The 24660-nt window shown below is 43.0% G+C and overlaps 1 protein-coding gene across 3 annotated transcripts; it reads right to left on the bottom strand.

The window, feature by feature from the left end:
- Positions 1 to 10046: 10046 nt before the first annotated feature.
- NDC1 (NDC1 transmembrane nucleoporin) lies at positions 10047 to 24505 on the bottom strand. 3 transcript variants are annotated; one of them, XM_058808675.1, is made up of 18 exons: positions 24427 to 24505; positions 23915 to 24035; positions 22905 to 23006; positions 22564 to 22738; positions 21971 to 22109; positions 20420 to 20528; positions 19510 to 19561; positions 18883 to 19015; positions 17832 to 17924; positions 16461 to 16542; positions 15478 to 15633; positions 14150 to 14404; positions 13897 to 14015; positions 13620 to 13670; positions 13149 to 13212; positions 12212 to 12312; positions 11127 to 11287; positions 10047 to 10301 (listed from the first exon to the last, which is right to left on the bottom strand). In XM_058808675.1, exons 1-18 carry the CDS (start codon positions 24466 to 24468, stop codon positions 10238 to 10240), a joined length of 2019 nt encoding a protein of 672 aa, XP_058664658.1. In that variant the 5' UTR covers positions 24469 to 24505; the 3' UTR covers positions 10047 to 10237. The 3 variants fall into 3 exon arrangements, with proteins under 3 accessions (XP_058664658.1, XP_058664655.1, XP_058664654.1); XM_058808672.1 differs by lacking the exon at positions 24427 to 24505 and having other exon boundaries at positions 22905 to 23004; XM_058808671.1 differs by lacking the exons at positions 23915 to 24035; positions 24427 to 24505 and adding an exon at positions 23372 to 23505.
- Between the last annotated feature and the right edge of the window lie 155 nt (positions 24506 to 24660).

The following is a 24660-nucleotide window of genomic DNA, read 5'->3' on the forward strand; positions in this document are numbered from 1 at the left end:
CCGAACAGCGGCCGCCCCGGCAACCACGGACGCGGTGGCAATGCGGGTTCGCCACCGCCGGGCTCGCCGCGGCCCCCGAGTCACCGGTCCCGGAGGGAAGGAGGGAGGGGGGAAAGCCCGGCCGGGCGCGGTGACAGCCGCGCCCCCGCGCTCCTACCTGGGAGGGGCCGCCCGGGGGGACGCGCTGCCCGCCGGCTCCCGCCGCCGCGCCGGGCGCACGGGCTCAGCCCCACTCCCCCGCCGCAGGGCCGGCTGCCAGAGCGCAGGCGGCCCGGGCCATTACCCTGGCGCGGCGGCGGGGCCAGCCGGGGCGGGCAGGGGGAGGGCTGTGCCGCCGGGGCCGCCCCTCGGGGTTTGGCAGCGGGGTACGCCCGCGGGACCGGTCCGGCTGCGCGTCAAGGAACGCGGCAGGGGGACCGCAGTTAGCCCGTGCTTGCGGGGGCCAGTGGGCCAAGGTCAGCCTGAGAATAGGTGTGCCCTGGGTCCGCACCTTCCTGGTGCCCGCCCGGTGCGGAGAGTCCCTGCAGCTGCCCACTTGCCTCCCGAGCGGTCCGTGGTTTTCCCTCCCGCTGCCATGGGCCCGGACCCTTTCCCTTTGCCCGCGGTCGTCGAGGATCCTTGTGCCTGTCCCCAGGCAGTCTGCTCAGGCGTGCGGCTGCCCCGGCACTGCACATCCACAAGGCAAGCCGCCCCTGAACAGCCGGCAGTGCCCTATAAACAGCTAGTGTGCGAAAGCCACAGCCACTGCAGCATGTCACAGCGGAGCAGCAGGAGAGAGCACAGCCTTGCCAAGGACAGGGGCTGGGAAGCCCTGTGTTGGAGGTGGGTACAACCTGGCCAAGAGATCTCTCTGGTGATGCAGTTCCAGCCGCATTCAGCGCTTCAGTCTATGGATGTGCCTCATTCCCTGCCTGCCCCACAGGTGCAGGAGCTGGCCCGTGCCCACACAGACAATTAAGCTAGCTCAGAGCAAGCACCACAGCATAGTGACATTTGCACTGGCTCCTCCTGGGCCAGCTTGGGTCTGGAAGCAATCTGGTTGGGTTTATTAGCTTGGGCCTGATTCCAAACAAACGCAGGCTGAGCCATGATGTGCAGCTTTGCACCAGAGAGCTGTATTAGCCCACACTTTCCTGGCTCAGGGATGTCTGCACCCTCCTGCCCTACATGCTGCTGTCAGCACAGGTGCAGCACAGCAGGTCTGTAACACACCAGGACAGCTTGAAGATAGGAGAGACTCAGAGTCAGCCCTGATTTACATGGGTGTAAATCAGACAGACATCTGGCTGGAAATCCTGCTTGTTCACAGCAAACCTAAAGGAGAGGCTTGGGAGATTTAGCACAAGGAGGAGGGACAGCTACTGAACTGGCATCTTGCTACACCCCTCCTGAGGAGAGTCATGCAGCGAGACAAGAGATCTTCATCTTCCTGTAGCACAGATGCTGCACAGAGTGCCTCACTCACAGTTTTATCCAGCCCTTAATAACGCCTGCCACGCTGCAGTGTACAGAGTACAGGAATGGTCAGGACAGCAGGGCATGACTTTTTCTTGGCAAATGCTATGAATGTTGTGGATTTAGTGGGAGGGAAGCAAGTCTCAATAAAAGATACAAGATCTTGAGATAGAACAAGTAGTTCTGGGAGAAACAGTACTAATGACTCTCATTTGCAATGCCTCTCCTCATTCCTGCCTAGCCTGGATGACCTGGGGTCTACCAAGCAGGGAACTTGCCAGCCTTTCCCCTCAATAATAGCAGTAATAGGGTCTTTTTCTTCTGTAAAACCACATCTTAAATTGTCAGAAGTTAATAGCTTTCTGTCAAATGTGGTTGAAAACTGGTAAATGCCCTCTGAATATCTTAGTGGGAACAAGAAGCTACAAAAAAAGGAAAAAATCCCCACCTTACTCCTATGGGAAACAAAACTGAATATCAACTAGCTGGCACAAATACTGAATTGGAAGGTAACATCCTAGGGATTTATGAAAACAAAGTAAAAATTTTCAGTGTACATTATCACACCACCTCTTAGTGCTCTGCTAACCTATGTGCCCACCCCCAGTTGTGTCCATCCATGGGGCCCTCAGGACCAAGCTGTTCTTTTTCTTTGATTTGGAAATGCTGAAGGCACCTGGCAGTACTACCACAAGCAGTAATTATTTAAGACAGAAATACACCACGGCAACAGCCTGAACCTCAGTTAACATGAAGAAGCAGTAAAATTTACAGAGGAAAATATTATTCCAGAACACAGTGTAACCAGAGAAATCCCACCGCTTCCAGTGCAGGAAATAAATAGCATTTAGGTGGATCTTGAATGCGGGCTCATCTTGTGCAGATTATTACAGCTATATTGATACATGCTGCCCAAATATCTGGAGGGATTTTCCTAGAAAACAGGGAGTTTTGGATATATTGTGTACCTTCCTGGAAGGATTTTCTTTAGTGGTTAGGGATTTTCCCACAGCAAGCAGGGAGAAGCTCGTTAACCCTCATCACTGCATTCTGTACCTGAGGTCGTGTGTGTCCTGCTCTGAACCGCTGTTGGTTTTTTTATCAGCTATACCCAGAACTTTCTGCAGAATACCGGCAGGTGCCGCCAGTGGCTCAGCAATCGCCCAGGGCTGCGCTGTTCCACGGGCACGGAGTTCCTGTTCCCTTGTTCCATGTGCTGGGCACCCTCTGCAAGCCAGGAAAGGTTCAACTGAAGCACATCACAGCTCCGAGCTCCAACAGCACAGAGGGTAAAGGCCCTTCACACCGAGATGGATTTCTCCGTGGCAGATCGTGTCACAGAAATACAGACCTCACAGCCCAAGCTGCAGGTATCCCCATATTCCACCCACAGGAAACGAGGCCCCATGGACTCAAACCTGCGCTCACAGCACTGTTTCCTCAGGTTTGGGTAAGGCATTTGGCAGCTGCCCTGTCTGTGGTGGGACTGTGCAGCTGGGGATGCCCAGCCCTGGCCCTGAGTGAGAGAAACAGGTGGTGCATGGACATTCAGGGCTGGATGTGTCTGATAGAGACTTGACTCCTAGAGCTGTTGAAAAGCAACGATTTGGTCACTCTGGCGAGTTCACAGACGTGGAGGAACAAGTGCTGGGAGAAACAAATGCTCCTTGAATAACTGTACTAATGCAAGAGTTAAGTAGTCCCTTTTCCTACCGAATCAGAAGACACTTCATGTTTTGGTTCTGGAACAAAGGTCAGGCAAGTGCAGTCATGGCTGCTGAGACTGCTCCGTGCCCTGGGTCACCACGACTTTGCTGCATGCACAAGCTGTACAGCACACTCTGATTCACCCAATGTTGTCACCACATCCATGAGCTAGATGGGTGTCTCCCTTCTTGTGTCCTTGGGAAAACCAGTCACTGGCCTCTCTCCCCCATGACAGCAATAGTCTGCCCTGAGGAAAGTGGGGGGAAGATTTCACTGTATTGGCCTTCTTGTTCAACATTCCTGGTTGCCAAGGGCCATGGTTGTTGGTCATGGCATGGTCACAGTTAGGCCACTTTGCTCTTCTCTCTATTAATGATGTCACCATCAGCAAAGCAAACCTTTCAGCTGTGGCAGACAGGCCATCTTCAGTCCCTGCTTCATTCTGAGTCACATATGAAAGATGGGGTTGCAATTTGGTATAAAAAACATCCAGAGGAATGAAACTGCTTGCCTGAATATCCTCTCTCTAGGTCAAGTGAGTAGGACACAGGTGCTGATTAGAGACTTGCCCATCTGCCCATTCACTCCTAGCTGGTGACTAAAGAGAAAACAGGTAATAGTCTAAGGCTAGCTTGGGCCAGAGTGAAATTGTACCAGTAAGGAGAAGTTGTTTTAAAAAGTTTGATACGTTTTCCCTACTGACACCAGCGATGAACAGATCATTGCCATGACAGTGTTTTCAGGTGCTTTTGCAGATGCCCAACAACCTCCTTGCTCTGAACTGTCCCTGTGCTCACAGCTGCACAGGCAGACACAGTTTCTGCCTGGAGAGCTGGATACACAGGAGGACAGTGAGAGATCATCTGTAACAGGAGGTGGGAAAGGACACTGCATGAAGGAGACTCCAGTTCACCAAATGCAGCCTCCAAAGCTCTTTACCTCTGTCAGGAAGGGATGGCTATAACCAGCCGCCGTCACAAACCGGATCTCCCGCTGCCCCAGCAGCTCTGTGGGAGGAGAGGAATGAGGCAGAACCGATACAGTTAAGGTGAGCTGCACACCGCAAACAAGCAGAGGTGAAGTATTAATCTGTAGTTCACATATTGAAGTCATCTCTTCCAGGAGGGAACAAAAGAAGATTTTAAAAGGACACATTTGAAATTGTGAGAGCTTTGTGTAACTGCTGCAGTGCAGACAGAGGTGGGAGGTGTTACCATAAGCTTTCTCTTAATACTGGGCAAAACAAGCTCTCTGCTGGGAGAATAACAAACTTTATTATAAATAACCTGGTTGCAAAGGAACTGTCAATTTACACACAGCAGTTTATTTACAGAGGCATGCCAAGTCCAGACTTGTTTTTGCTTTAATTTACTGCACCACAGATAGCAAAAAAGAAACAACTAAACAAAAACTGAGCCAAAGGAATTGTCTCTGTGAGTATGCTTATTTCTTAGAGATTGCCCATATCCCTTTAAGGCAGCACAAAGCCCTTCTTTATAGTGGTTTGAAAATGACCTCCTAAATTAAGGCAGCAGGGTCAAACTGACCACACATTATCTAGTGATGGACTCAACTATTGCCTCATAACTTACAGATTTGTTTATAGTTCTTGTAGTTAGAAAAAAGAAATTCCTCAGATTATGCTGACTTATCTTTTAGACACAAACTTCTACAATAGCAGATTTTGGGAAAATCACATGGTAATCTTGAATCCACCTTTGTCTTGCAGAAACTGCGAGAAACAACCATCATCTCCAAAAGCCACTGTAACACTACAGATCCCTCCTGCCTCTCCAGTTAATTGGCAGATCATTCCTGGGAACTTTGAGGAAAATGCCTCTAAAGAAGGGTCCAAGCAGGATGTGGTTGCTTACACCTGCAGTTTTTTCCTCAAACATTCATCTGTACTATTTCTCTGCATCAATCCATAAATAGATCTGTCTCTCACATCACGTATACACATTATAGGTAGTAAAATAAACTTCAGTCATAAACAAACAAACAAAACCCCCTCAGAACAGCACAACTTAAGGATGTTCAGCTTGTAAAATCCAGTCCTTGGCACTGGGATGTGCCAGGACTAGAATTGCTGGTACAAGCTTGACTCATGCCTACTCTAAATGAGTTACAGAACTGGAGTTATAACATGACCCCCAGTTATTTTGCCTAGGGTTCCATATATTCAATGCACTGAAGAGAGTGATTGCTGAATGAGCAACTAGTCACTCTTCATTGGCACAGTGTCTGGGCCACACAGTGAATGTATTTACTGAACACCAGCCAAGCCCTGTGCAGAATACAGAATTATTCATTTACTCCAGGGCGTTTCTTTGGTGTCCATCTCTACACCAACATTTCATTATCATCACTGGAGGTGAGGGAGGGTGGGGTCAGGCTAAACCCCATTTCACAACAGGGGCCCAGAAGCCAAAATCTTCGTTTTGAGTGCCAAACTTGTGACAAAGATCAACTGCTTCCCTCACTCTTTGTTCCAGGTTATTTAGCATTTCCCATCATTGTCTATGGTAAAACTCATTTCCAGTTCCATTGGTTAAATTCAACCCTTGGCGTCCCAAACAGAACACGCAGAATCTGGGAGACTTGCAAAGTGGCCACCTGTGAAGAGCTGAAGTGCTGTAGAGGATCTCTGTGCAAAGCACAAAAAAGATAAACCCATATTTCCCTGGCAGTTTTCAGCTTGCACTAATTACAAGAGTGGACTTCTCTTCCAAAAACACACTGTGGTTGCTGATAAAGCTTTCCCAGAACTGACTGCAAGTGTGTGCAAAGACAAAAACCTCTCAGTACCCAACTCTGAGATGCAGCCATGCTCAACCCAAAACTTTTACCACCCCTGACAAGGTCCACAGTCTGTACCTGCTCTGAGCAGTGACCTCTGGCAATGAGCAGACAGGAAACCCAGTGCCTTACAGAGCTACTGCCCCATCTCCCTGCTCCTCAGAGCTTGCCCTGGAGGTGGGCAGAGTCTGTCTCTTGAGCTGAAACTTCAAACACTAGTAAGCCCACAACTAGAATTTGCTTAGCAAGAGCTAAGAATGATGCTTACACATAACCCTCAACAATCTTTGAATCACAGACAGTTATATATTTCCATTCCTAATTCCTGCAAAATTCCTCCAGGGCTCTTGTCATACCTTTTCAGACAAGATGCAGTTATATACAACAGCCCACTCCAGCCCTGTGTTTTAGGAGTCAGATTTAAAAGTGGAGTTATTCAAGAAGTGAAAGGCAAAGCCTGTCATTTTTTGTGTGTTTTGGGCAGGGGTAGAGAGGAACTCAGAGTACACTCAGCACTGGTTCCTTTGATGATTGCATGAGTACATACATGTGGCTTAGGCCAGAGTTTTCTCTGCAATTCTTACTGTAGGGACTGAAAAGAAACTGAAGAGGAAATTCCTGTGCCATCACCATTTATTGGATGAATCAGCTTGCATATCCAACAGGGAACTATTCCCACTTGAATTTGTGCTTTGTTCTCATGGTAGGCTGCAGAGACTCCATGTTCATCTGTCTCCTGACTGACTAGCTCTACTGTAGTCCCAAGATTTTTTTAAGGACAGAAAGGTGATATCTTCTCTAGGTTATTTTTTTGTTTTCTGAAATCTGAGCATGGTGCAGGCTTTGCTCCCTCAGACACAAGGAAGCTGCACTGTTTGTTTATTCTGTGCCATTTGTGCCAATCTGCCAGATGCAAATCACCACCATGAGTCTGGAGCAAAGGAAAGCAACATTCTACATCCCCTTACAACACAAGAGCTTGGCAAACCACATTCCAGGCATGTCCACAGCACCCAAATGCATTTAACCCACACAGCAAATACAGGAACACAGTACTGGTGATGGAGGATATCAAAGACCACCGAGGGAGGAGGATATGGGGACAGTGGGGAGGATTCTCAACTTGCAGTGTGGTGTCTGTGATGATTCCACACAGACTTTACTGTTCTGTTGCATCTTTGGGGAGAAGTGGTGATGGGAGTGGTGGGAACGTGGCTGCCATGGGTGTGTGAAGCCCTGCAGCTCCAACACACCTGCTTGAACAGGGAAAGCACTGTGAGCTGCCACCATTCATCCACAGGGAAAGGGGAGAGCACTGTATGTGGGAAGGCACCTCCACAGCCAAGGGTGTGCTCCTGAGGCCACCTCCATGGATTCCATACCTCCACCCAGCCCTCCCCAGGCAGAGCACCCATCCCACAGGTGGCCACGGGCAGGAGCTGGGGGAAGCCTGGCAAGCACAGAGCCCAGCCTGCACCACTTGCCTGTGACTGAGCAGGTACAGAACATCCATCAGCGGGAGCCTGGCCCTTCCCTGGCTGCCCTGGGAGCTGCAGGAGCAGGTGGGAGCTGGGAAATGGCTGCTGCAGGCCTCAGGACACGAGCACGGCACACACAATGCAGCCTCTGTTCAAAGCACGCAGCAACAGAATCGAAACCACTTCATCTCAAGGGGCATTCAGGCCTGGAGCCGCGACTGGCACCGGGACAACTCTCCAGAGTGGCAGAGCTCCTGCTGAGGGAGCGAGTCCTGCCTGCCTCCCGTGGATACAGCACTGTGCAGGGGCTTCAAGGACCAGGGCCTCTGCATTTGTCCAGCCACAGTCTGAATTTTCAAAGCTGTATCTCAGAAAATGAAGCAAGATAGGTTTTTCCCAGATTTATAACTGAATGCTCAGGAGCTTAAGCCTCTGTTTCATTACTCCACTGTAACAGGAACACAGATCTGAACCATCAACCACGTACCTCTCCAGAGCTGCAGTGGATATCATTTCAGGTACTCTTGATTGCAGTTCACTTGTGGGAGAGGCAGGTTGTTCACAAGGTTACCAGAATACTGTTTCACCTGTGCATGCAATCCAGCAACAAGATGCAGCTCAGCTTTGAGATGATTAAACAGATGAAGAATACCAGGCTTGAAGGATCCAGTTCAGTTGCAGCTATACAGAAACCAACTGTAAAAAGTCTTTGTTTTTTTCCTCAGTACCCAGAATGCAGAACTGAACTCAGGAGACTCTTCCCCTACCTCACAGAGGCTTCACAGACTGATTCTTATGTTAAGACAAAAGTCTAGAAAAATACTTGAAATACCACCACATTTTGCCAGGGGAATAGAATTATTCCCAAAGCCAAAACCAGAATAAGATGTTATCAGTTACTCAGCTTCAAAGGGCACCCAACATACACTTTATATTCTTGTACACTGTGATTCACAGGCATGAGATATTGTTAAAGATGCACTTTTAAGTTAAGGCTTAAAAAAAAAAAAAGTCTTCAGCTCTTTAAATATTGGAGCTGTTAAAGAAACCACAAAGCAATCAGGTTTTGAAAGCTTTTCTGTCATAGGGAGAATGCCATGAATCACACACTCATTAGCAGATATGTGCAAATCTCTGCTGCAACACAAGGACAGAGCTCAACCACTTTGCCATCAAAAAGTCATCTGCATTTTAAGCTCGTTGTTCAGAACTATAACACTTAATTAGAACTTGCAGTTTATGGCTGTGGGAGTGTTGCAGAAAATACCACCGCAATAAAAAAAATACTGCACCTGTTCAAAACTGTGAACAATTTATTTGAAACTTTAATCTGCAGTATTTGGGTTACCAGTTACACCTGAGGTACCAGCTAAAGCATCAGGTGCACATTGCAATGCCAAAAAATATGCAAAATAAATTATTTAATAAGTTAGGCAAGTCAAAAAGCTTCTACCTGTGGTAGAAATCAAGCATGGGGAAGCTTTAGCTTAACCTTTAAACATCGTGAAAGGCTATCTATCATCTTACTGCATTTGCTATGGGCCATCTCAAAGCAAAAAGAACAATATAATTCTCATTTTCGCTACCAAATCTAACATCTGCAGTGTCTGCATTACAAAAAATTACCTCTCTGTACTGAAGAAAGCAATATGCAGCTCTCACTGGAAATTCAGGGGTTTCTCTTTTACCCAAACCTTACAGACACCCTATTACTACACAGCTGCATCACTCCAACATAACTAACCCCATGGCCATCCTCACATCTTGGGTCCTCTGTTAAAAAAAACAGAAAAACAACACAACAAAAACCACAGGATTAACAGCACTGAAGGAAAATGATAGTTGTTTCCTCTTATCAAACTAAATTCATTTGCAAGACTATTTAGCTTACTGCTCTCATCTTCATACTCCACACATTTTCTAATATAGCTATCACAGTAACTGGAGTCTGTTTAAAAACTGAGTAGTTAGTTTTCAATTTTTTTGATAAGTTTTCAGATAAAGAGCTTTTAAAAAATAGTGTTTTTCACCAGAATCTACCAATAACGTGTACCATTTTGAAAAATTTGGATGTGCTGCAAACATCCTTTCTACCCCCCAAACAGAAAGCTGTTGATCTAAACTTTAATTCCCAGTATAATTACTTGGGAGTTTTGCTAAATGCAGTACAGTATCCTGTAAGTTTCTGTATAGATCAGAACTTGGTTTGCTAAGTCACCTTAAAGATAAAATCTGAGCTGCTCCCTTTCCAGGCAGTATTTGTGTGCTAATAATGCCTTTCTGCACACCCATTTTACTCCGAAGGAACATTTCCAGCTTACAGAGGAGCAGCATGTTTTATTCCTGGGCACATCTGTTTCCTACACTTAAACTCCACTCTTGATCTTAAAGTGTTATCAACTAAATTTATGAAGCACTTAAGCACTAAGTATCTACGTGAATCTCTCCTCAGCCCTTAACAGAAGAGAGTAGGGAAAAAACACAGTGTGAAAAATAATGGAAGATGTGAGTGTCAAAATAACTCTGGCAATCTTAAATGTCATAGTCTTACCTAGAAAGAAGAACTGGCACTTTCTCATTTGTAAGTGATATTAAAAGAAGGCAAGATGAATTTTACAAGTTTTATTATACAAAAAATGATCCAAAGCCATCAGAACTCTTCTACAGTTCTAAAAGTTTTGTTCTGCAACTCTTATACTTCCATATGCTTTTCCAAAAAGCCAATGTAAAAAGCCTCATTAGTCCCACTTTCTTCTTAGCAAGAGTCTTGAAAAAACCAACCATAGCTGCATCAAAATTTATTCTTTGTAGTCCAGGAATTGCTGAAGTCTTTTCTTATGTTCTGTAGACACTTGTACAGCACTAGAAACAAATGCAGAACATTTTACATTAGAAGTAATACAGCACAAAATTAAAGTCTCATGCCAAAATTGAGTGTACATTGAAATCAATTACACTGAAGCTAAATTTTATGAAAAACCATCTATGTTCCACAACAAAGAAGCATATTAACCCTTGAAACTGTCAATTCTTATCCTCAATAGCTTCTAAAAAATACCTATACCAGGAAACCTTGACCATTTCCTTACCTCTAAACAGCAAGTGGTTCACTTGCAAGGATGATTTAGGTAAGAAAGAATCTCCTGAAATGATCCCTCCTGTATACTGAGCACTTCTAAACTGAGGGACATTTCATCCCCAGAGGGAGAGATGGGCAGATACTACAGGAAGTTTCAGTCCCACATATTCTAAGGCCAAGTATGGAAATTTGCCTGCTGGGAGAGTGGCTGAGAAGAGCTGTTGGACAACCAGGCAGCAATGGAATTTCATTATTTGGACCCCTCATAGGATTTTCTCCCTGCAGAACAATTGCCTCTAGTTGATTTATCTTCTTTTCAGCAGCTCAGATTTATTAAACAAGTGGTATTCATGAACTGCTTCTAAAGAGTTCATGAAAAGTCACTAAGAAAAATTGCCCAGAAATCTATGAATAATAAATTTGAAGGGGGACCATGTATCTACACAGGAACTTTTTAAGGTTCCACAAATCAAAAAAAACCCTAAAATACCACATAATAATAATGAGCAGAAGGGATTTTTTTACCTAAATCTAGATTTTTCACAGGTCCTACAATAACATGAATTAAACTAAATTTAACAAGGAAGCAATCATGAGGAAGTTCTTACTTCAAGTGTTCTCCAAAGACAGTAGTTATCCTGTAGAGAGCTGTTTTCAGAGAGGCTCTAAGTGCAAATCTTAGTGTTTTGTAGGATGTGTCCACCAGGCTCCCTGAAATCCGGGGAGGTTTGCTAGAAACATGTGGCAGTTTGAAATGTCTGTCTACGACCTGATGAGAAAAACAGATTCCTGTCATCTGTTCAATTCTTTCATAATGAATTCATAATTTCATGTAACTAGAGACATGTTTGTGTCAAATAAAGCAAAAACAAAGTGTGAGTTCAGAAATTCCACCAAGACACACAAAAATGTTTTGGAGACAGCATTTCCCAGCCATCAACAGGAACACAGAATCAAGTTCTGTGAAATTAGATTCTCTGTTTCTGAGTCTTAGGCTAAGAACATCACATGCTGCAGAAGCACAGTTCTGTCCTGTATTATGACTTGTTTCTTTCACAAACAAGGGCATTGGCTTTCTTTCCCCCTGGTGCCTTTTCTTGGAATAGATGACTTACACTGAAGAACTTTAATAACCTCTAAATTCTTTCCAAGAACCTCCATTAGGGCAGTGTGAAATGGTTATGTTAATAGGACATGGATAGCCTTGGAAATAAATCTGGATTTTTTAAAACACATTACACAAACATCAGTAATTTGAGAGTAGTGTCTCTCTATTAGCAGAGACACAGATTTTATCTCTTGAGATTTGCAATGTCTCCAAGTGCTCCACGTTGCACCAGGAATTGTGTGCAATAAATAAAGATTAAGTTCTAACTCTGCAAAAGATATTGTATTAGAATTGCTGCATCCCTGAAATAAACTCTTCAACTGAGCACACAGTAGCATTTCTTTAAAATTAAACATTGCATATTTTCTCCCACATTTTTAAAAACCAAAAGGGTTTTTATTCAGCTGTTTCATAGTGTACATAGTGGCAACCAGCTGTTTTGGTTAGATTAACTGCAGAAGAGCTGTTTTAGTGGCAGCAACTTCAATGTTATGACTAGTCAGCAAGGTTATTATGTAAAATCAACAGGACTCCTCCTCCTCCTCTCCTGAACTTGCCTTGCAGCAAGGAAAAGTTAAGTTTTACCTCCTGAAGAGTCAGTAGCGTGTTCAGGATAGCTGGCAGTGTAGTTTGGACAACTCCAAACTGATCTTCAGTGAAGGAGGCTGCTACCAAGTGAGACAGACCTTTAAAAACAATAAATTTGTTGTAATTAATGCTTCAAAAGGTGAGAATTCAGTCTCAAAGTTTATGGTGTTGCCTGAAGATTCCACCAATGTGCTGGAAATACCTCCAGACTTGCTGCTGTCAGCTGAAAGTCACCTCAGCTCTGGACCACTCACTGATTTGACAGATGTATAATAGCTTGAGGTTGGTAAAGCAAGAGAGATTATATAAAAATTATGTGTGATTCCCATCTCCAGACTCTCTACATCCCAAGCCATCACCTTCAATCTGACACAGCATGGCACACTGGCCCATAAAACACATCACCAAGGAAAATGATCAACTTTGCACAGTCAAATGTAATGGAAGATTCTGTCAATATCAGTATTTACTCACAACTTTGAAAGAAACAATAAAAATCCAAAATGTAATTTCATACTGTCATTGTTCCTCTAATTCTCTGCAAACCATCCTTTTGTTTATTTGCTAAGTTATTATCTGAGAGCCTCCCTCAGCTCTCTGATAAACACAGACCCAGAGCCTTTAGTCAGAAAAGCTGTTGTAAAAAGGCATCATAAATCTGTCACTAGAAAAAATGTAAAAGTGATACATGGGTTCACATGAGAGAGAAGCACCAGAAATCAAGTTTAGGAATCTGTACAGAACATAAAGTAAGAGATCTCACATGGGATCTCAAAACTAACAAGTGAATTACACTTTAGTCATGTTGGTGTCTGAAATGCAGTTGTGTTTTTATCAAAAGCATTTCACATATTTTTATTGGTACATTTATAAAGCACAGAGCCCTGAGAGTTTTCCATGAACCAGCAGAGTGGATCACCTGGAAAGCACTTACCTTCCAAAGCCCAGATGTGCATTTGGGCATCACAGAAAACAGCCTGGATGGAGGCTTCTGGGTGCTGAGAAAGAAACCAAAGTGCTGTGAGTGAACTTTATAAATAATATTGCCAAACTTGCAGCTTTCAGAACAGACCTGCAAGGCCAACAGATCTTGGGAAATAGCCAGAAAAATCTGATCTGAAGTAGAATTACTTTTGGACAGAAGCTACCCACAATGCTACAGCTGTAAGTGAGGAAGGAAAAAAAGAGGATATACTAGCTAGTTTTCAAGGGCTAAGAACACTTTAAGTAAAATAGAGTTTCTAATCAGATTACTTTAAAAAAACATTGTAATTCTTATTTTCTGGTATGGGACAATCCTGCTGTGAAACCACAGCAAGGAAGTAGCTGTACTTATGGAAAGCTTTAGATGAAAATACAGGATTTAAAGCCATTACTTGTGTCCCAAACACAGGACAACCCTTACCTTGCTGAAGAAATACATTATCAATGCACGTTTGGACAAGAAGTTTTTTATCTGAAAAGAAACAAAAGATTAAACATGTCATCTGCATTTATTTAAGGCATGCACAGTTGGTCCTTCTCTACCCTACCACCTTCACACAGCAAAAAGGCATTGGGAGTGAAGGATTTGTGGTATATAAGCTAAGTAGAGAAGGAAGTATTCATTCCATAAAATGGAAAATTCTTCCAGAGAGGTATCATCTAAGCTGCACCCCCTATGCACTGAAATTTTACTCCACCTGTTCTTGCTTGTTCTGAAGCCATGTGTAAATAAATTTTGGCTGCACTGCCTCACTCCCAGTTCTTGCAGCAGAGAGCACTGGGGAGGGTTCATGGTGGGAACCATTCATTTGCTGATCTGCAAGAAAAAAAAATACAGCATTTTCAGAAAAACTGGTTGCTGTCACCTTAATCCTCACAATGCAGTTCTCCACTGACAAGGCCACTACACACTTATGGCTCTGAACTCAAGTGCTGTGGAAGAATCTCTACCTGAAACCGACGTCCACAGCTTTGGTCCCCTCCTCGTGACATGGGGACTTTGGACTGTTCCATGCCAAGGAGACTTCACATCCACAGCTCCCATCTTGTAACTTAAAGCAGGAGAGCTGAAAGGTGAACCAACATCAGAGCCAGGAGACGTCTTCACAGGCATCAGGGATGGCTTAACCAGGGGAGACATGGAGGCTCTGAGAACAATGTTGGACCTCTGTGACTGGAATGATGTGTCTTCTATCCCAGCAGCTCCTAGGGACAAAGAACACACTGCATGAGGACAGCAGGCTGGCACAGTGACACAGGAGATGGGTTTGTTATTTGATTGCTATTTCAAGAATTTCTGTACCGAGCTAGTACAAAAGGACATGGTTAGCACTCTGGTCTTGCAAAGTACACATCAACATAAGCACGGAGCATTTTCAAAGTTCAAGTTTTCATCGGCTTAAAACCAGCATGTGATGAGAAAATAAATACAAAATATAAATGTAAAAATAAATTTAGATAAATTTAAATAAATTTTATGGATTTATTTATTTTACTCCTGCTAGCCAACATTACAACACCCTGATATCTATGCCCATAAGGTGGGCACTTAGCATTAAGCACTAGAAAAAAGGCTGTCCATAGAAGAATGAAAAGTCATTCTGATTGGCCTGTAAGAAAAGGCATGTCTGTCTGCAAATCCAAGGATCAGCAGCACGAGAAGAAATTCACCTGTGGCACACCAAGAGTGCCTGCTGTTGCCAGGGCACTGCCTGCTAAGGGATTCCATTACCTGGCAGCCTCGTGCTAACACAGCTGTGCTGCCAGGAATGATGCCCAAGCCTGGCATGTAAAACACCCAAAATGCCTGGAGGCTGCTCACAGCTCAGGAGTCAGACTGGGCTTTCCCCACTCTACAGTGATATTAGTGAATCACACAAACATAAACAGAACCTAATTTTACCATCTTAAACCGATCATAAGAGCAGTTATGCAAATTCCAGAGCATCTCTTGGCAAGACTTAAATTCTCCCTGTGCTGTGTTGAACTTACTGAAACTGTGATAATCAGACTTTTTTTATTCATGCAAGTATGGAAAAAATACTGTATTGAACATAATAGCATGCAAGTAAACAAACTGAGTAAACATGACAACTGCAAGTTTTCTAGCTATTTTGGGATTACTTCAACACAAATACCTAAGATTAATTGGGGGAGGATCTTTTTGTGTGTATTTATTTGCAGAAATCCCTCGCTTTCCTCATAAAATTTAATTGAGACTAAGGTATCTATTGGTACCTTCATGCTTTACAAACCTTTATGAGCACTTCCTCACATACCTGGAGTCTGAGGAGGCACTTTCAGCTCTCCCACTGGTGGCTTTGCTCTCCCATTTGCTGCTGCTGCTTCCTGCTGTGCAATCAGCCTCTGGGTCAGGTCACTGAGGAGACTCAAGCACTCCCGGGATATTGCAGTCCAGTTGTGTGGGTGCCCACCTGGCAGGGCACACAAAGAGCAGAGTTTAACCCAGCTGCTCCTCCCTGCATCCCTCTGACAGTGCCCGTGTGCTCTCAGCAGGAGCCTCGCTGTCACAGTGCCACTCTGCTTCTGAAACACCACAGGGCATTTCCACTGTGACAGCTTGTTTGTGCTGAGAGAGATGAAAACATGGACAGATTCAATGCATAGCTCTAAAAAGAGCTCAGTGAAACCTGCTAAGCAAGCAGGCAACACAGGCAGTTCAGCCCATCAGATCTGAAATCACTGAACAGCTAAAATGAACAAATACCACTGGTGATGTTAACACAGTTGTGAAGCAGTACAAACACTACAATTCCTGATAAGGTGCTACAAAAAGTTTCTGAGGGCTTCTAAGCAGTTTTAATTGACCCCCTCTGCCATATCTGAGTACAGCAAAAGGACTGTGCACTAACTGAAGTTCCAGCCAGTGATTGCTCTCACAGCTGCAATGGTGACTCAGAATTTGTTCCTGATTTCCCCTCACACCTCAACATTCAGCTTCCATACACATCTCTTAGGTTATCCAGTCTAGACTGTCTCACTGGTGCTGTGAAGTGGGCCCTGCTTTCAAAATCCTAAACCTGTGTTTCCTCCTAGCTGTCATTAAATCCAACAGACATCACAACTGGTTGAGTTTAGCAGATGAAACAATATGAATATAAAATAATTAAGCAGCCTTTTGGAAAAGGCACCACAGGGAAGAAGCTTATACAGCATACCTTACAACACTACATAATTTCTAAGAATGTTTGACTAATGATTTAAAAAAAAGGAATCAACACAGAATAATTTTTATAATTACCTGGCTGACTGAGGCTGAAGACTTCCTGTCGTCGAACAGGAGAATACTGAGCAAGTAACATCAAATCTTGTAAGGCTAAAAACTGCAAAGAAAGGAAAATATTTTAGTGCATGCAAAATCCACTGTATTTGCTTTAAAAATATGTAGTTATCCATACAAAATCAATTTCTACCAAAGAATGAGTTCACACTGGCTAAAACCAGTCATGTAACACAAAGAGAATGGAGGCAAATCCCCAAAATCACCCTGGATGGGGCTGCAGAACTATTAAAAGCTTTAGTAATAGATCAATTCTCAGGAGTTCAAGAAGATCTAACACTTGTTTTATTCTAATAGGTTAGGCAGAAAGATATTAAGACACTAAAAAGTCTAAGAAAATAACTGTTTTTGCAAACTAGAACTCAACTACAGTTTTAGGGTCAGTGCCTTATGGGACCAACCTATCACTGCTTTTTGTTGTGATTAAGCAATTCATGTGCCAAACTAAAAATAAACCAGATTTCTCACAATATTCAAAACTCTATTATAAATTGGACATTTTAATGATATCTGAGATCATGTATTAGATTTCCTGTTCCTTTAATTGTTTGTGCTCAACTCTTCCCCACCTATCCTCAGATAATGCAGCAAAGCTTAAAAAGTTATTGCAGCCTATTGTATCTCCAGCCTTATCAGAAATCTGTAAAATCAGTAAAGGTAGAATTTACATGTGCAAGAGAATATTCTTATCTTTATTTACATAACACCTCTTAAATGAGTTCTCCAATTTCTAAGTGTTATAATCAGTAAGTACTATAAATGTTTACCATAGTCCAAAATTATTCTTCTTTACTCACAGGTTTTAAGTAGCTTTTTACTATTGCCTTTTATAAAAAAAGAAAGCCAACTTCCAACCTAAATATGAAATATTTATATTTCATATATATAGAAATATTTAATATTTTCAATTTCAAGACAGAACACACACGTGTTCTCAAATATATGTTGCAGGGACAAGATATTGAGAGTACAAAGGTTTAAGAAAACACCTGCTTATGTCATAAGACTCAAAGCTGAGTTACAAAAACCTGAATGCCACTAAGCTGCTGGTTTTGCATCAGTACACCATGAGACTTCTGCTGCACACAGATCTTACCTCTAACACAATGAGTCTTCAGCTAACAGTAACAGCATGGTGAGCACCAGCAGATGTCACCACTAAACAAATTTTCACCTTTAAATGCAATGGCCTGGGAGTGCTCTGAGGCAGCTTCTCAAGGAACTAACACCTCAGTGACCAGAAGTGGTACCTGGAAGATACCAGGTATCTTGGTGCTCTGAAAAACACCTTTTCAGAACACACCTGACAGGGAGAGGCAGGAGTTCAATTACCTTTACAAGGAGGGGAGGATTGCTGTTCAAGATTTTAGGCAGGCACTGGTCTGTTTCCTGAGCAAATGTTGGTTGAATGGGAAAATGATGGCTCTAAATAAAAACATCAAAATTTATGTTATACAGAGGAAAGCACAAGAAAATCTTATGAAAGAGCAGTAAACTGGCCTGGAATTTCTAACATAGAAACAAAAAGAGTTTACTCCTTTCATTTAAAATTGAAAAATCTTAGAAAATCCAGATATCTTCAAATTAATGTGCTCATGTGGCTAATGTCACAATTTCCTGAATTTTCAGTTAACACTATGCAAATATTTAAAAGCAACTTTGGAAGTTATTTAGCTAATTAAGAAAAACAAAACCACGCGGATAAACAATTTTTTTTCATCAGCCAAAAGGGCAAAGTCCATTTTATACTTTCACAGATGGATGATTTCTTTTGTCTTCCACAGTTTTACAAGCAGTACAGTAATTAGAGATGTTGACAAGGTGTTCACTGGTGCTTGTTATTATCCTTTGAGACAGGTTGCTCACACCTCAGAGCTGTTGTCATGCTTGACTCATTGTTGATCTTTTCTCAATGTAGTCACAACAACTACACCTTTCTAATTAAAGCTAATTAAACACCCCAGCAGCACTGTTTTTGCCATTTCATTCCATGAGTAATTTGCATCAATACATTGACTCAGGATTTAAACCTCACTTTTTTTTCTCTTTTACCAAGAGTCTCTTTTTTTTAAATTTAAAAAAAATTAAATCAAGTTAGAGGAACAATTTTTTCCTCTCCAAGGAAATATCTGGAAACAGAAGCAGAGGAGTAAGAGGAACAAAACATGAATTTTGTAAGGAGCACAGGTCTTTCTATGAGAAGAAGGGAAAAGTCAATTAATGCCAGGCCTCTCTTGACTATTCAGTTATCAGCTACTATCTGTAGTGCATGCTGTGAAAATTCAAGAATTATGAGTCATTTCCTAGCAGAACTGCTTTTGAGATGAAAGAATTATCTGTGTCACACTGATGATGTAACTGGAGCACTGTCACAAGTACTGACCTCTGTGGCATAGATTTTGAAGAGCAGCCAAGCAATGTACCAGGTCATCAGGAGGAACACACCACTCAGCCAGGTATGGTAAAACAAGGAGAGATCCAATAAGCCACTCAGAGTGTCCAGAGGATGTAATTTACTGCAGATAAAATAACCAAGAGGATATAGTATTTTAGTATTCTTATTAAGAATAATTAATGAAATTAGGGAAAATAAAGATGAATTAATCATGACTACAGTTTTAGCCAATTAACATATTAAGACTCCTGGTTCCTTATTTTAAAACTGACAATAGTCATTATAAAATAAGGATATTCCCCCTGCCCTCACTCCCCCCCAAAAAAACCACCATAGAAAATCAGATAAAACTCATAGATGCAATCTGGAGTGTTTACCCTTTCTAATACTTTAAACACTAACAGAAAAAAAAAATAAAATGTGATTTCGTAATTACTATCTTAATGACAAGATGGTTCTTACAAGGGGATGCTGGTTCCTTTAGGATTCATTTCAGAAAAGGCCAGAGCTCCCCACATTCTGTGTGGGGAGGCAAAGTCCTGCTGCCAGGCTGCACTTCCTCAGCAAAGGAACCTCTCTAGAATATTCCAAATTTCCAGCACAATGTCCTCCTACCTGTCTGTATGAAGGCCCATCGTGGTACATATCCAAACCTTTGGGATGTAACCTAGGGGTTCAAAAAGAAACTCTGAAACAAATACAACACTACAAAACACACACACAGTAGGCCAAAAAAAAGAAGACAAAAATAGAATTTATGCAGAGACAAGAGACTAGTCTTCTAACTCACATGGACAAGGAAACAATCTGCCTTTGGGGTTATTGTGTTTCAAGAAACACAAAAAAGAGAATGAAAAAAGGCTTCAGGCTAGCAGCTGTACACTGAGAGATGCAGACCTCCTCTTTTATTGCTGCTTCTCAGCAGTGAGTTAATTGTGTTTCCTTACTAACAAAAGAGGGTTAATAGTAATTTAATATTAATTTTCATATAGCCCAGGCAGCAGCAAAGTGCTTTTAAAGACTTAATGGAATCTGATACAGAAGCACCATACTTCTAATTTATCCCCTGATGTAAATAAAGGGATAATAGTTCTTGAATATTTTGACAACACTTAGGAGGATAATTACAACCCTAACAAAGAATTCCTGATTTTTTTTACAAAGTCCAGTGCAATCATCTTCATCAACACAGATTTTGTTTACCACAGACCAAACTGCATTTTCACATGGGAGGGAGCCATCCTGCCTCCCTCCAAATAATATACCTGAGATATATATAAATATATCCAAATAATATACCTGAGAGCAAAGCCAAAGGGCTGATCTTTGCCTAAAAAATGGGATGGTTCAGCAACATTACACATTACAGGGGAGTCCTGCCCACTGCTGGATGCCAGGCTCAGCTCTGGGACACCACAGCTCCACTACCAGGCAATGGAGGCAGCAGTCCAAAGCCTGATGGATCAAAGTTTTCAAACACAGGAATTATAAATTAAAAAAATAAAAGAATTTCAGGAACCCTTACCAAAAAAGTAATATGTGACACAGAAGTTTCTAACAAAATACAGTGATTCCACACAACTGTGTTTTATCAGGAGAGGCAAAGATCTTCTGAAACGTAAATACTTGTATTGCTAAAACCAAACAAAATAAATAGTTTAGTATTCCACATGCAGAACTAAGCAATGAGACAGTTAATAAAAATAATACAACAAAAAACAACAAGGTACTTGAAAGCCTGAAGTCTAGATCAATTAAAAACTTAATTTAAGGTCATTCCAGGTGTTACATTTATTAAGGTCCCAATCTTTCCTGACATTTTATAATAATTTCTAGTTCTTATCTTGTTTCCTTCTTGTAGCAGTGAAAATGAAGAATGGGGTAGACTGACTCAATACACAAGGGAACAAACCAAAATATCCCTGTCTAATGCAAAATAAAGGGGGAAAAAAAGGGGCATATTTAATATACTAGATTTCATTTACATTGTAAAAGTTCAATTAAAATGTAGGGAAAATTTAGACAAGCCTGACTTCCAGAGTCAGTAATCCTCCAAGCAGCAAAACCAATGTAACACTGATGCTTTCCTCCAAATAAATAAACTATATGTGTTTCCAAATGATTGAAGTAACCCAGATGACAACTGAAACTATGCAAATGCAACCAAAGTGATTTTTTGTTTTACTAGCTTGCATTAAGGAAAAAAAAAAAAAAAAGAAAAAAGGGGAAAAAACCAAAACCAAACAGAAAACCCAAAGAGACAACAACAACAAAAAAAAAAAAAAAAAAAAAAAAAAAAAAAAAAAAAAAGAGAATTAACAATATTGAAATAGATTTTTTTCTAAATATTCTAACTACAGCACTGCCAAAATGCTGTTTGGTTTGCTGATGAATGGTCAGGAAAATGCAGCACACATTTTCCACTATAACACAACCAACCTTGGTTAAAGACATCTCTTGCCAAATGGTTTGGACTGTGTCACTCTGGGAATCAGGCAAAGTTAATGTTAATGGCTGCTGTGAGGCTGCAGCAACAGAAACATTTTTAAGGTGATGCTTCACACTGGTACAGATTTCTGCAGGACTCCTCCAGAGGAATTAATGGAATTTCAGTTTCCATAGTGCTACACACACAAAAAACTTTGGATGTTGAGCTCTAAGCCAGATTTAATGTGTTATTTAGACTTGAACTGAAGGGGTTTTTTATTAACTGTCAAGATTTTCAGCTTTTAGGTGACCCTTGTTGTCAGTTCCTGAAATTCATACCCAGTTTGTGCACATTGTCTTTTTCCTGTAGCTCACCTGCCACCTCAGCCAGCTTTGAACAGGCATCAGAGGGTGTAGGGTAAATGTTAAAGAGTCACAGAATCCCAATTTCTGTGTTCATTTAAAAGGAGCTGAGCAGCAGGAGCAGGATGAACACTGCTGGCATTTAAAGCTGGGTGTACACTTCATCTATCAGTGACAGCAGCTGCACACAGGCAGCTCCTGCTGCCACACTCATAAATTATCCAGGCTTTTCTGAACACTGTTTCACTCATACATGTCTTTTTACAAAGATGCCTAAAGCTCTCACCTGTATGATTGGAAATGGCAAATAATTCATGTTGTTAATAAGAAAGAAAAGGCTGTAGCTGTATCCCAAGAAAGCTCCAGAAAGCAGAAAGAAGAGGTGATACTCATTTAGGCACATCTGAGGAACAGCATCTTCTAGGCTAAAACAGAAAACTTAGAATCAATTCTGAGTTCAAAACAAAAACCTTACAAAACTCAAATCAGAAGTTTGATTTTGCTGATCTGTACATCTGATGATATCTCAGCGAGTTTTTTGCTAAAGTAGGAATCCCACCACCTGTTTTTGTAATTTATGCATTAAACATACACCATTAACCACAAGACCAGGACTTAGCTCAAGTGACAACCAACTTTTTATCAAGAATAAAGAATCCCTTAAGAATCCTGGAAATGTAGTTTTTCTGGTCCAGTTCTCTCTGCATTGTAACATTTACAAAGGGGAGCATTTTTTGTCCGTTAATAAAGAAAATCAACATATAATTGCTGGGTTTTGAGAATACCCAAATTCTTGGGATTCTTTCTGAAAGAAACTATCAGTAAATACATTTTACAATAAAAGTTTTGTTTATCTTTGACACACACACACAGAGTTACCTTTCTGAAGGTGTGCAGGACACAGCAAGAAACTGGAACCTCCCTTTTGTCATGACTGTAGCACACCAAGCAACCAGCATTCCCATGATAGCATGAACAAAGGAATGGATCACTTGCTGAGGGTGAATAATTTTTCCTATCAGTGCTAATCGAGAGCATGGTATTGATGGCACCACTGTAAATAAAAGCAGAAAAATCATTTTTATTTCTTACCAATAAAATCTTTCATTACAATAAAAAAGAGAAAACCCCCACCATTGTCAGGATCAGTCACTAAATTATAAATGCTCATCCTATTTAATTTAGGTATCAAAGACAGTTCAATAATTCACACAACCCACCTGCATAAAATTCAACGTTGAAGATGCTTATTACTATTATCACCACAGACATCAGGAAGATACAAAAGATGACATAAGAAGTATACAAATCACTGAAAGACTCTAAAAAAATAAAAATATTATTGTTCAGAAAATTGCAATAACACAGAAGCAACGCAGTAACAGAAAAGAGCACTCAAGCAATGGAAAATAATCCACTGAAATGCTTAAAGGGGAGTAATGGCCAATGGACTTTCTAATCCCACATGAGGTCTGCCCAGCTACACAACATTTCTGCACAAAAGCAAATTTAAACTTCATAGAAACTATTTGACACCCTTATAACTGGTTTAGTTATAAGTCAACACTCAGAAGTTTGTTTTAAAAAAAAACCAAAACATTAAACTGTGGCTCAAATGTCACATTTCCATTCATTTAAGAAAAGCTGCAGCCATCCAGCCACACCAAAAAGAGAAGAAATTTCTTACAGAGTGGTTCTTTTGAGCTTTTCTATTTTCAAGGGAGGAAGGAAGTCAGTTCTCTCTGCCTGGAGTAGCTCAGTGATCACAGGCATCGAGCTTCCAGCTAAGCATCTCTCAATTTTCACTGCAGGCACTCAGGGGAAGTTATTCCCAGTGGCTGCTTCAGGAATTTCTCTTAGGATTCAGTGCACCTGAAGCTGTTTATGGAAACAGCAGCTGCACAGGGTGGAAGGGGAAGTGTGTCCAGGGACTCAGAACAGACAACTAAAGCACTTAACCTGTTGGGGTTTTTTTAAAATTCTGTGAGAGATAGACTCACATGAAATTGCAAGACTTATTCCCACCTAGGGTGGACGGTGGCTGCTGCAGCTGTAACACAGAAACATTTCAGAGGCCAAAGACTATTCGAAATATAAGGGTAACACGATGCCACCGTCAGTTCCCGTTATGTGGGACTGAACACAAAACAACAGAGTGTAGGAAAAACTCCAAAAGCCAGAAACACAAACACGAGAGAGCAAAACCAGGAGGACGAGGCCGGGCACCTACTGGAGATCCAGCGCACCGGGTGGAACGGGTCGAGGCCGCTGAGCACGATGAAGGCCGCGGTGCAGAGGGGCAGCAGCAGCACGGACCAGGTCACGGCGGCGGCCACTCGCCAGCCCAGAACCTGCGGGGACACAGCGTGAGGGACCGGGACCCGCCAACCCAGCGCCTGCACGGTGACAATGGGAGGGACCGGGAGGGGGGCCGGGACCCGCCAGCCCGGCTCCAGCACGGTTACAATGGGAGGGAGGGACCGGGAGGGGGGCCGGGACCCGCCAGCCCGGCTCCAGCACGGTTACAATGGGAGGGAGGGACCGAGAGGGGGACCGGGACCTGCCAGGGCAGCGCCTGAGGGGAGCGCACGGTGAGGGGAGCGGGGCTCACCCCCCAGAACCTGAGGGGAGACACAGTGAGGAGGCCGGGGACCGACACCATCCGCCAGCCCAGCGCCTGCGGGGAGCATAGAGCCGGGACCGGGGGGGATGAGCCCGAGGGAGCGCAGCCCGAGGACCGACCTGCCGGAGCAGCGCCCGCTGCCCGCCCGCCGCCCCCTCCATGGCCGCGGCCCGGCCGCCCGTTCAAAGCCGCCGCCCAACGGCCCCACGTGCCGGACCCGCGACACTTCCGCCGCGCGCGCAGGCGGCAGCCAATGGGGGGGCGCGCACGCCCGCTCCCCGGGAGCGCGGAGTGACGCCACTCGCAGTGGAAACTACAAATCCCGGCGTTCCCCGCGCGGCAATGGCGGCCTG

This window comes from Ammospiza caudacuta, chromosome 7 (assembly GCF_027887145.1).
Source record: "Ammospiza caudacuta isolate bAmmCau1 chromosome 7, bAmmCau1.pri, whole genome shotgun sequence".
In the NCBI taxonomy this organism is placed as follows: Eukaryota; Metazoa; Chordata; class Aves; order Passeriformes; family Passerellidae; genus Ammospiza; species Ammospiza caudacuta.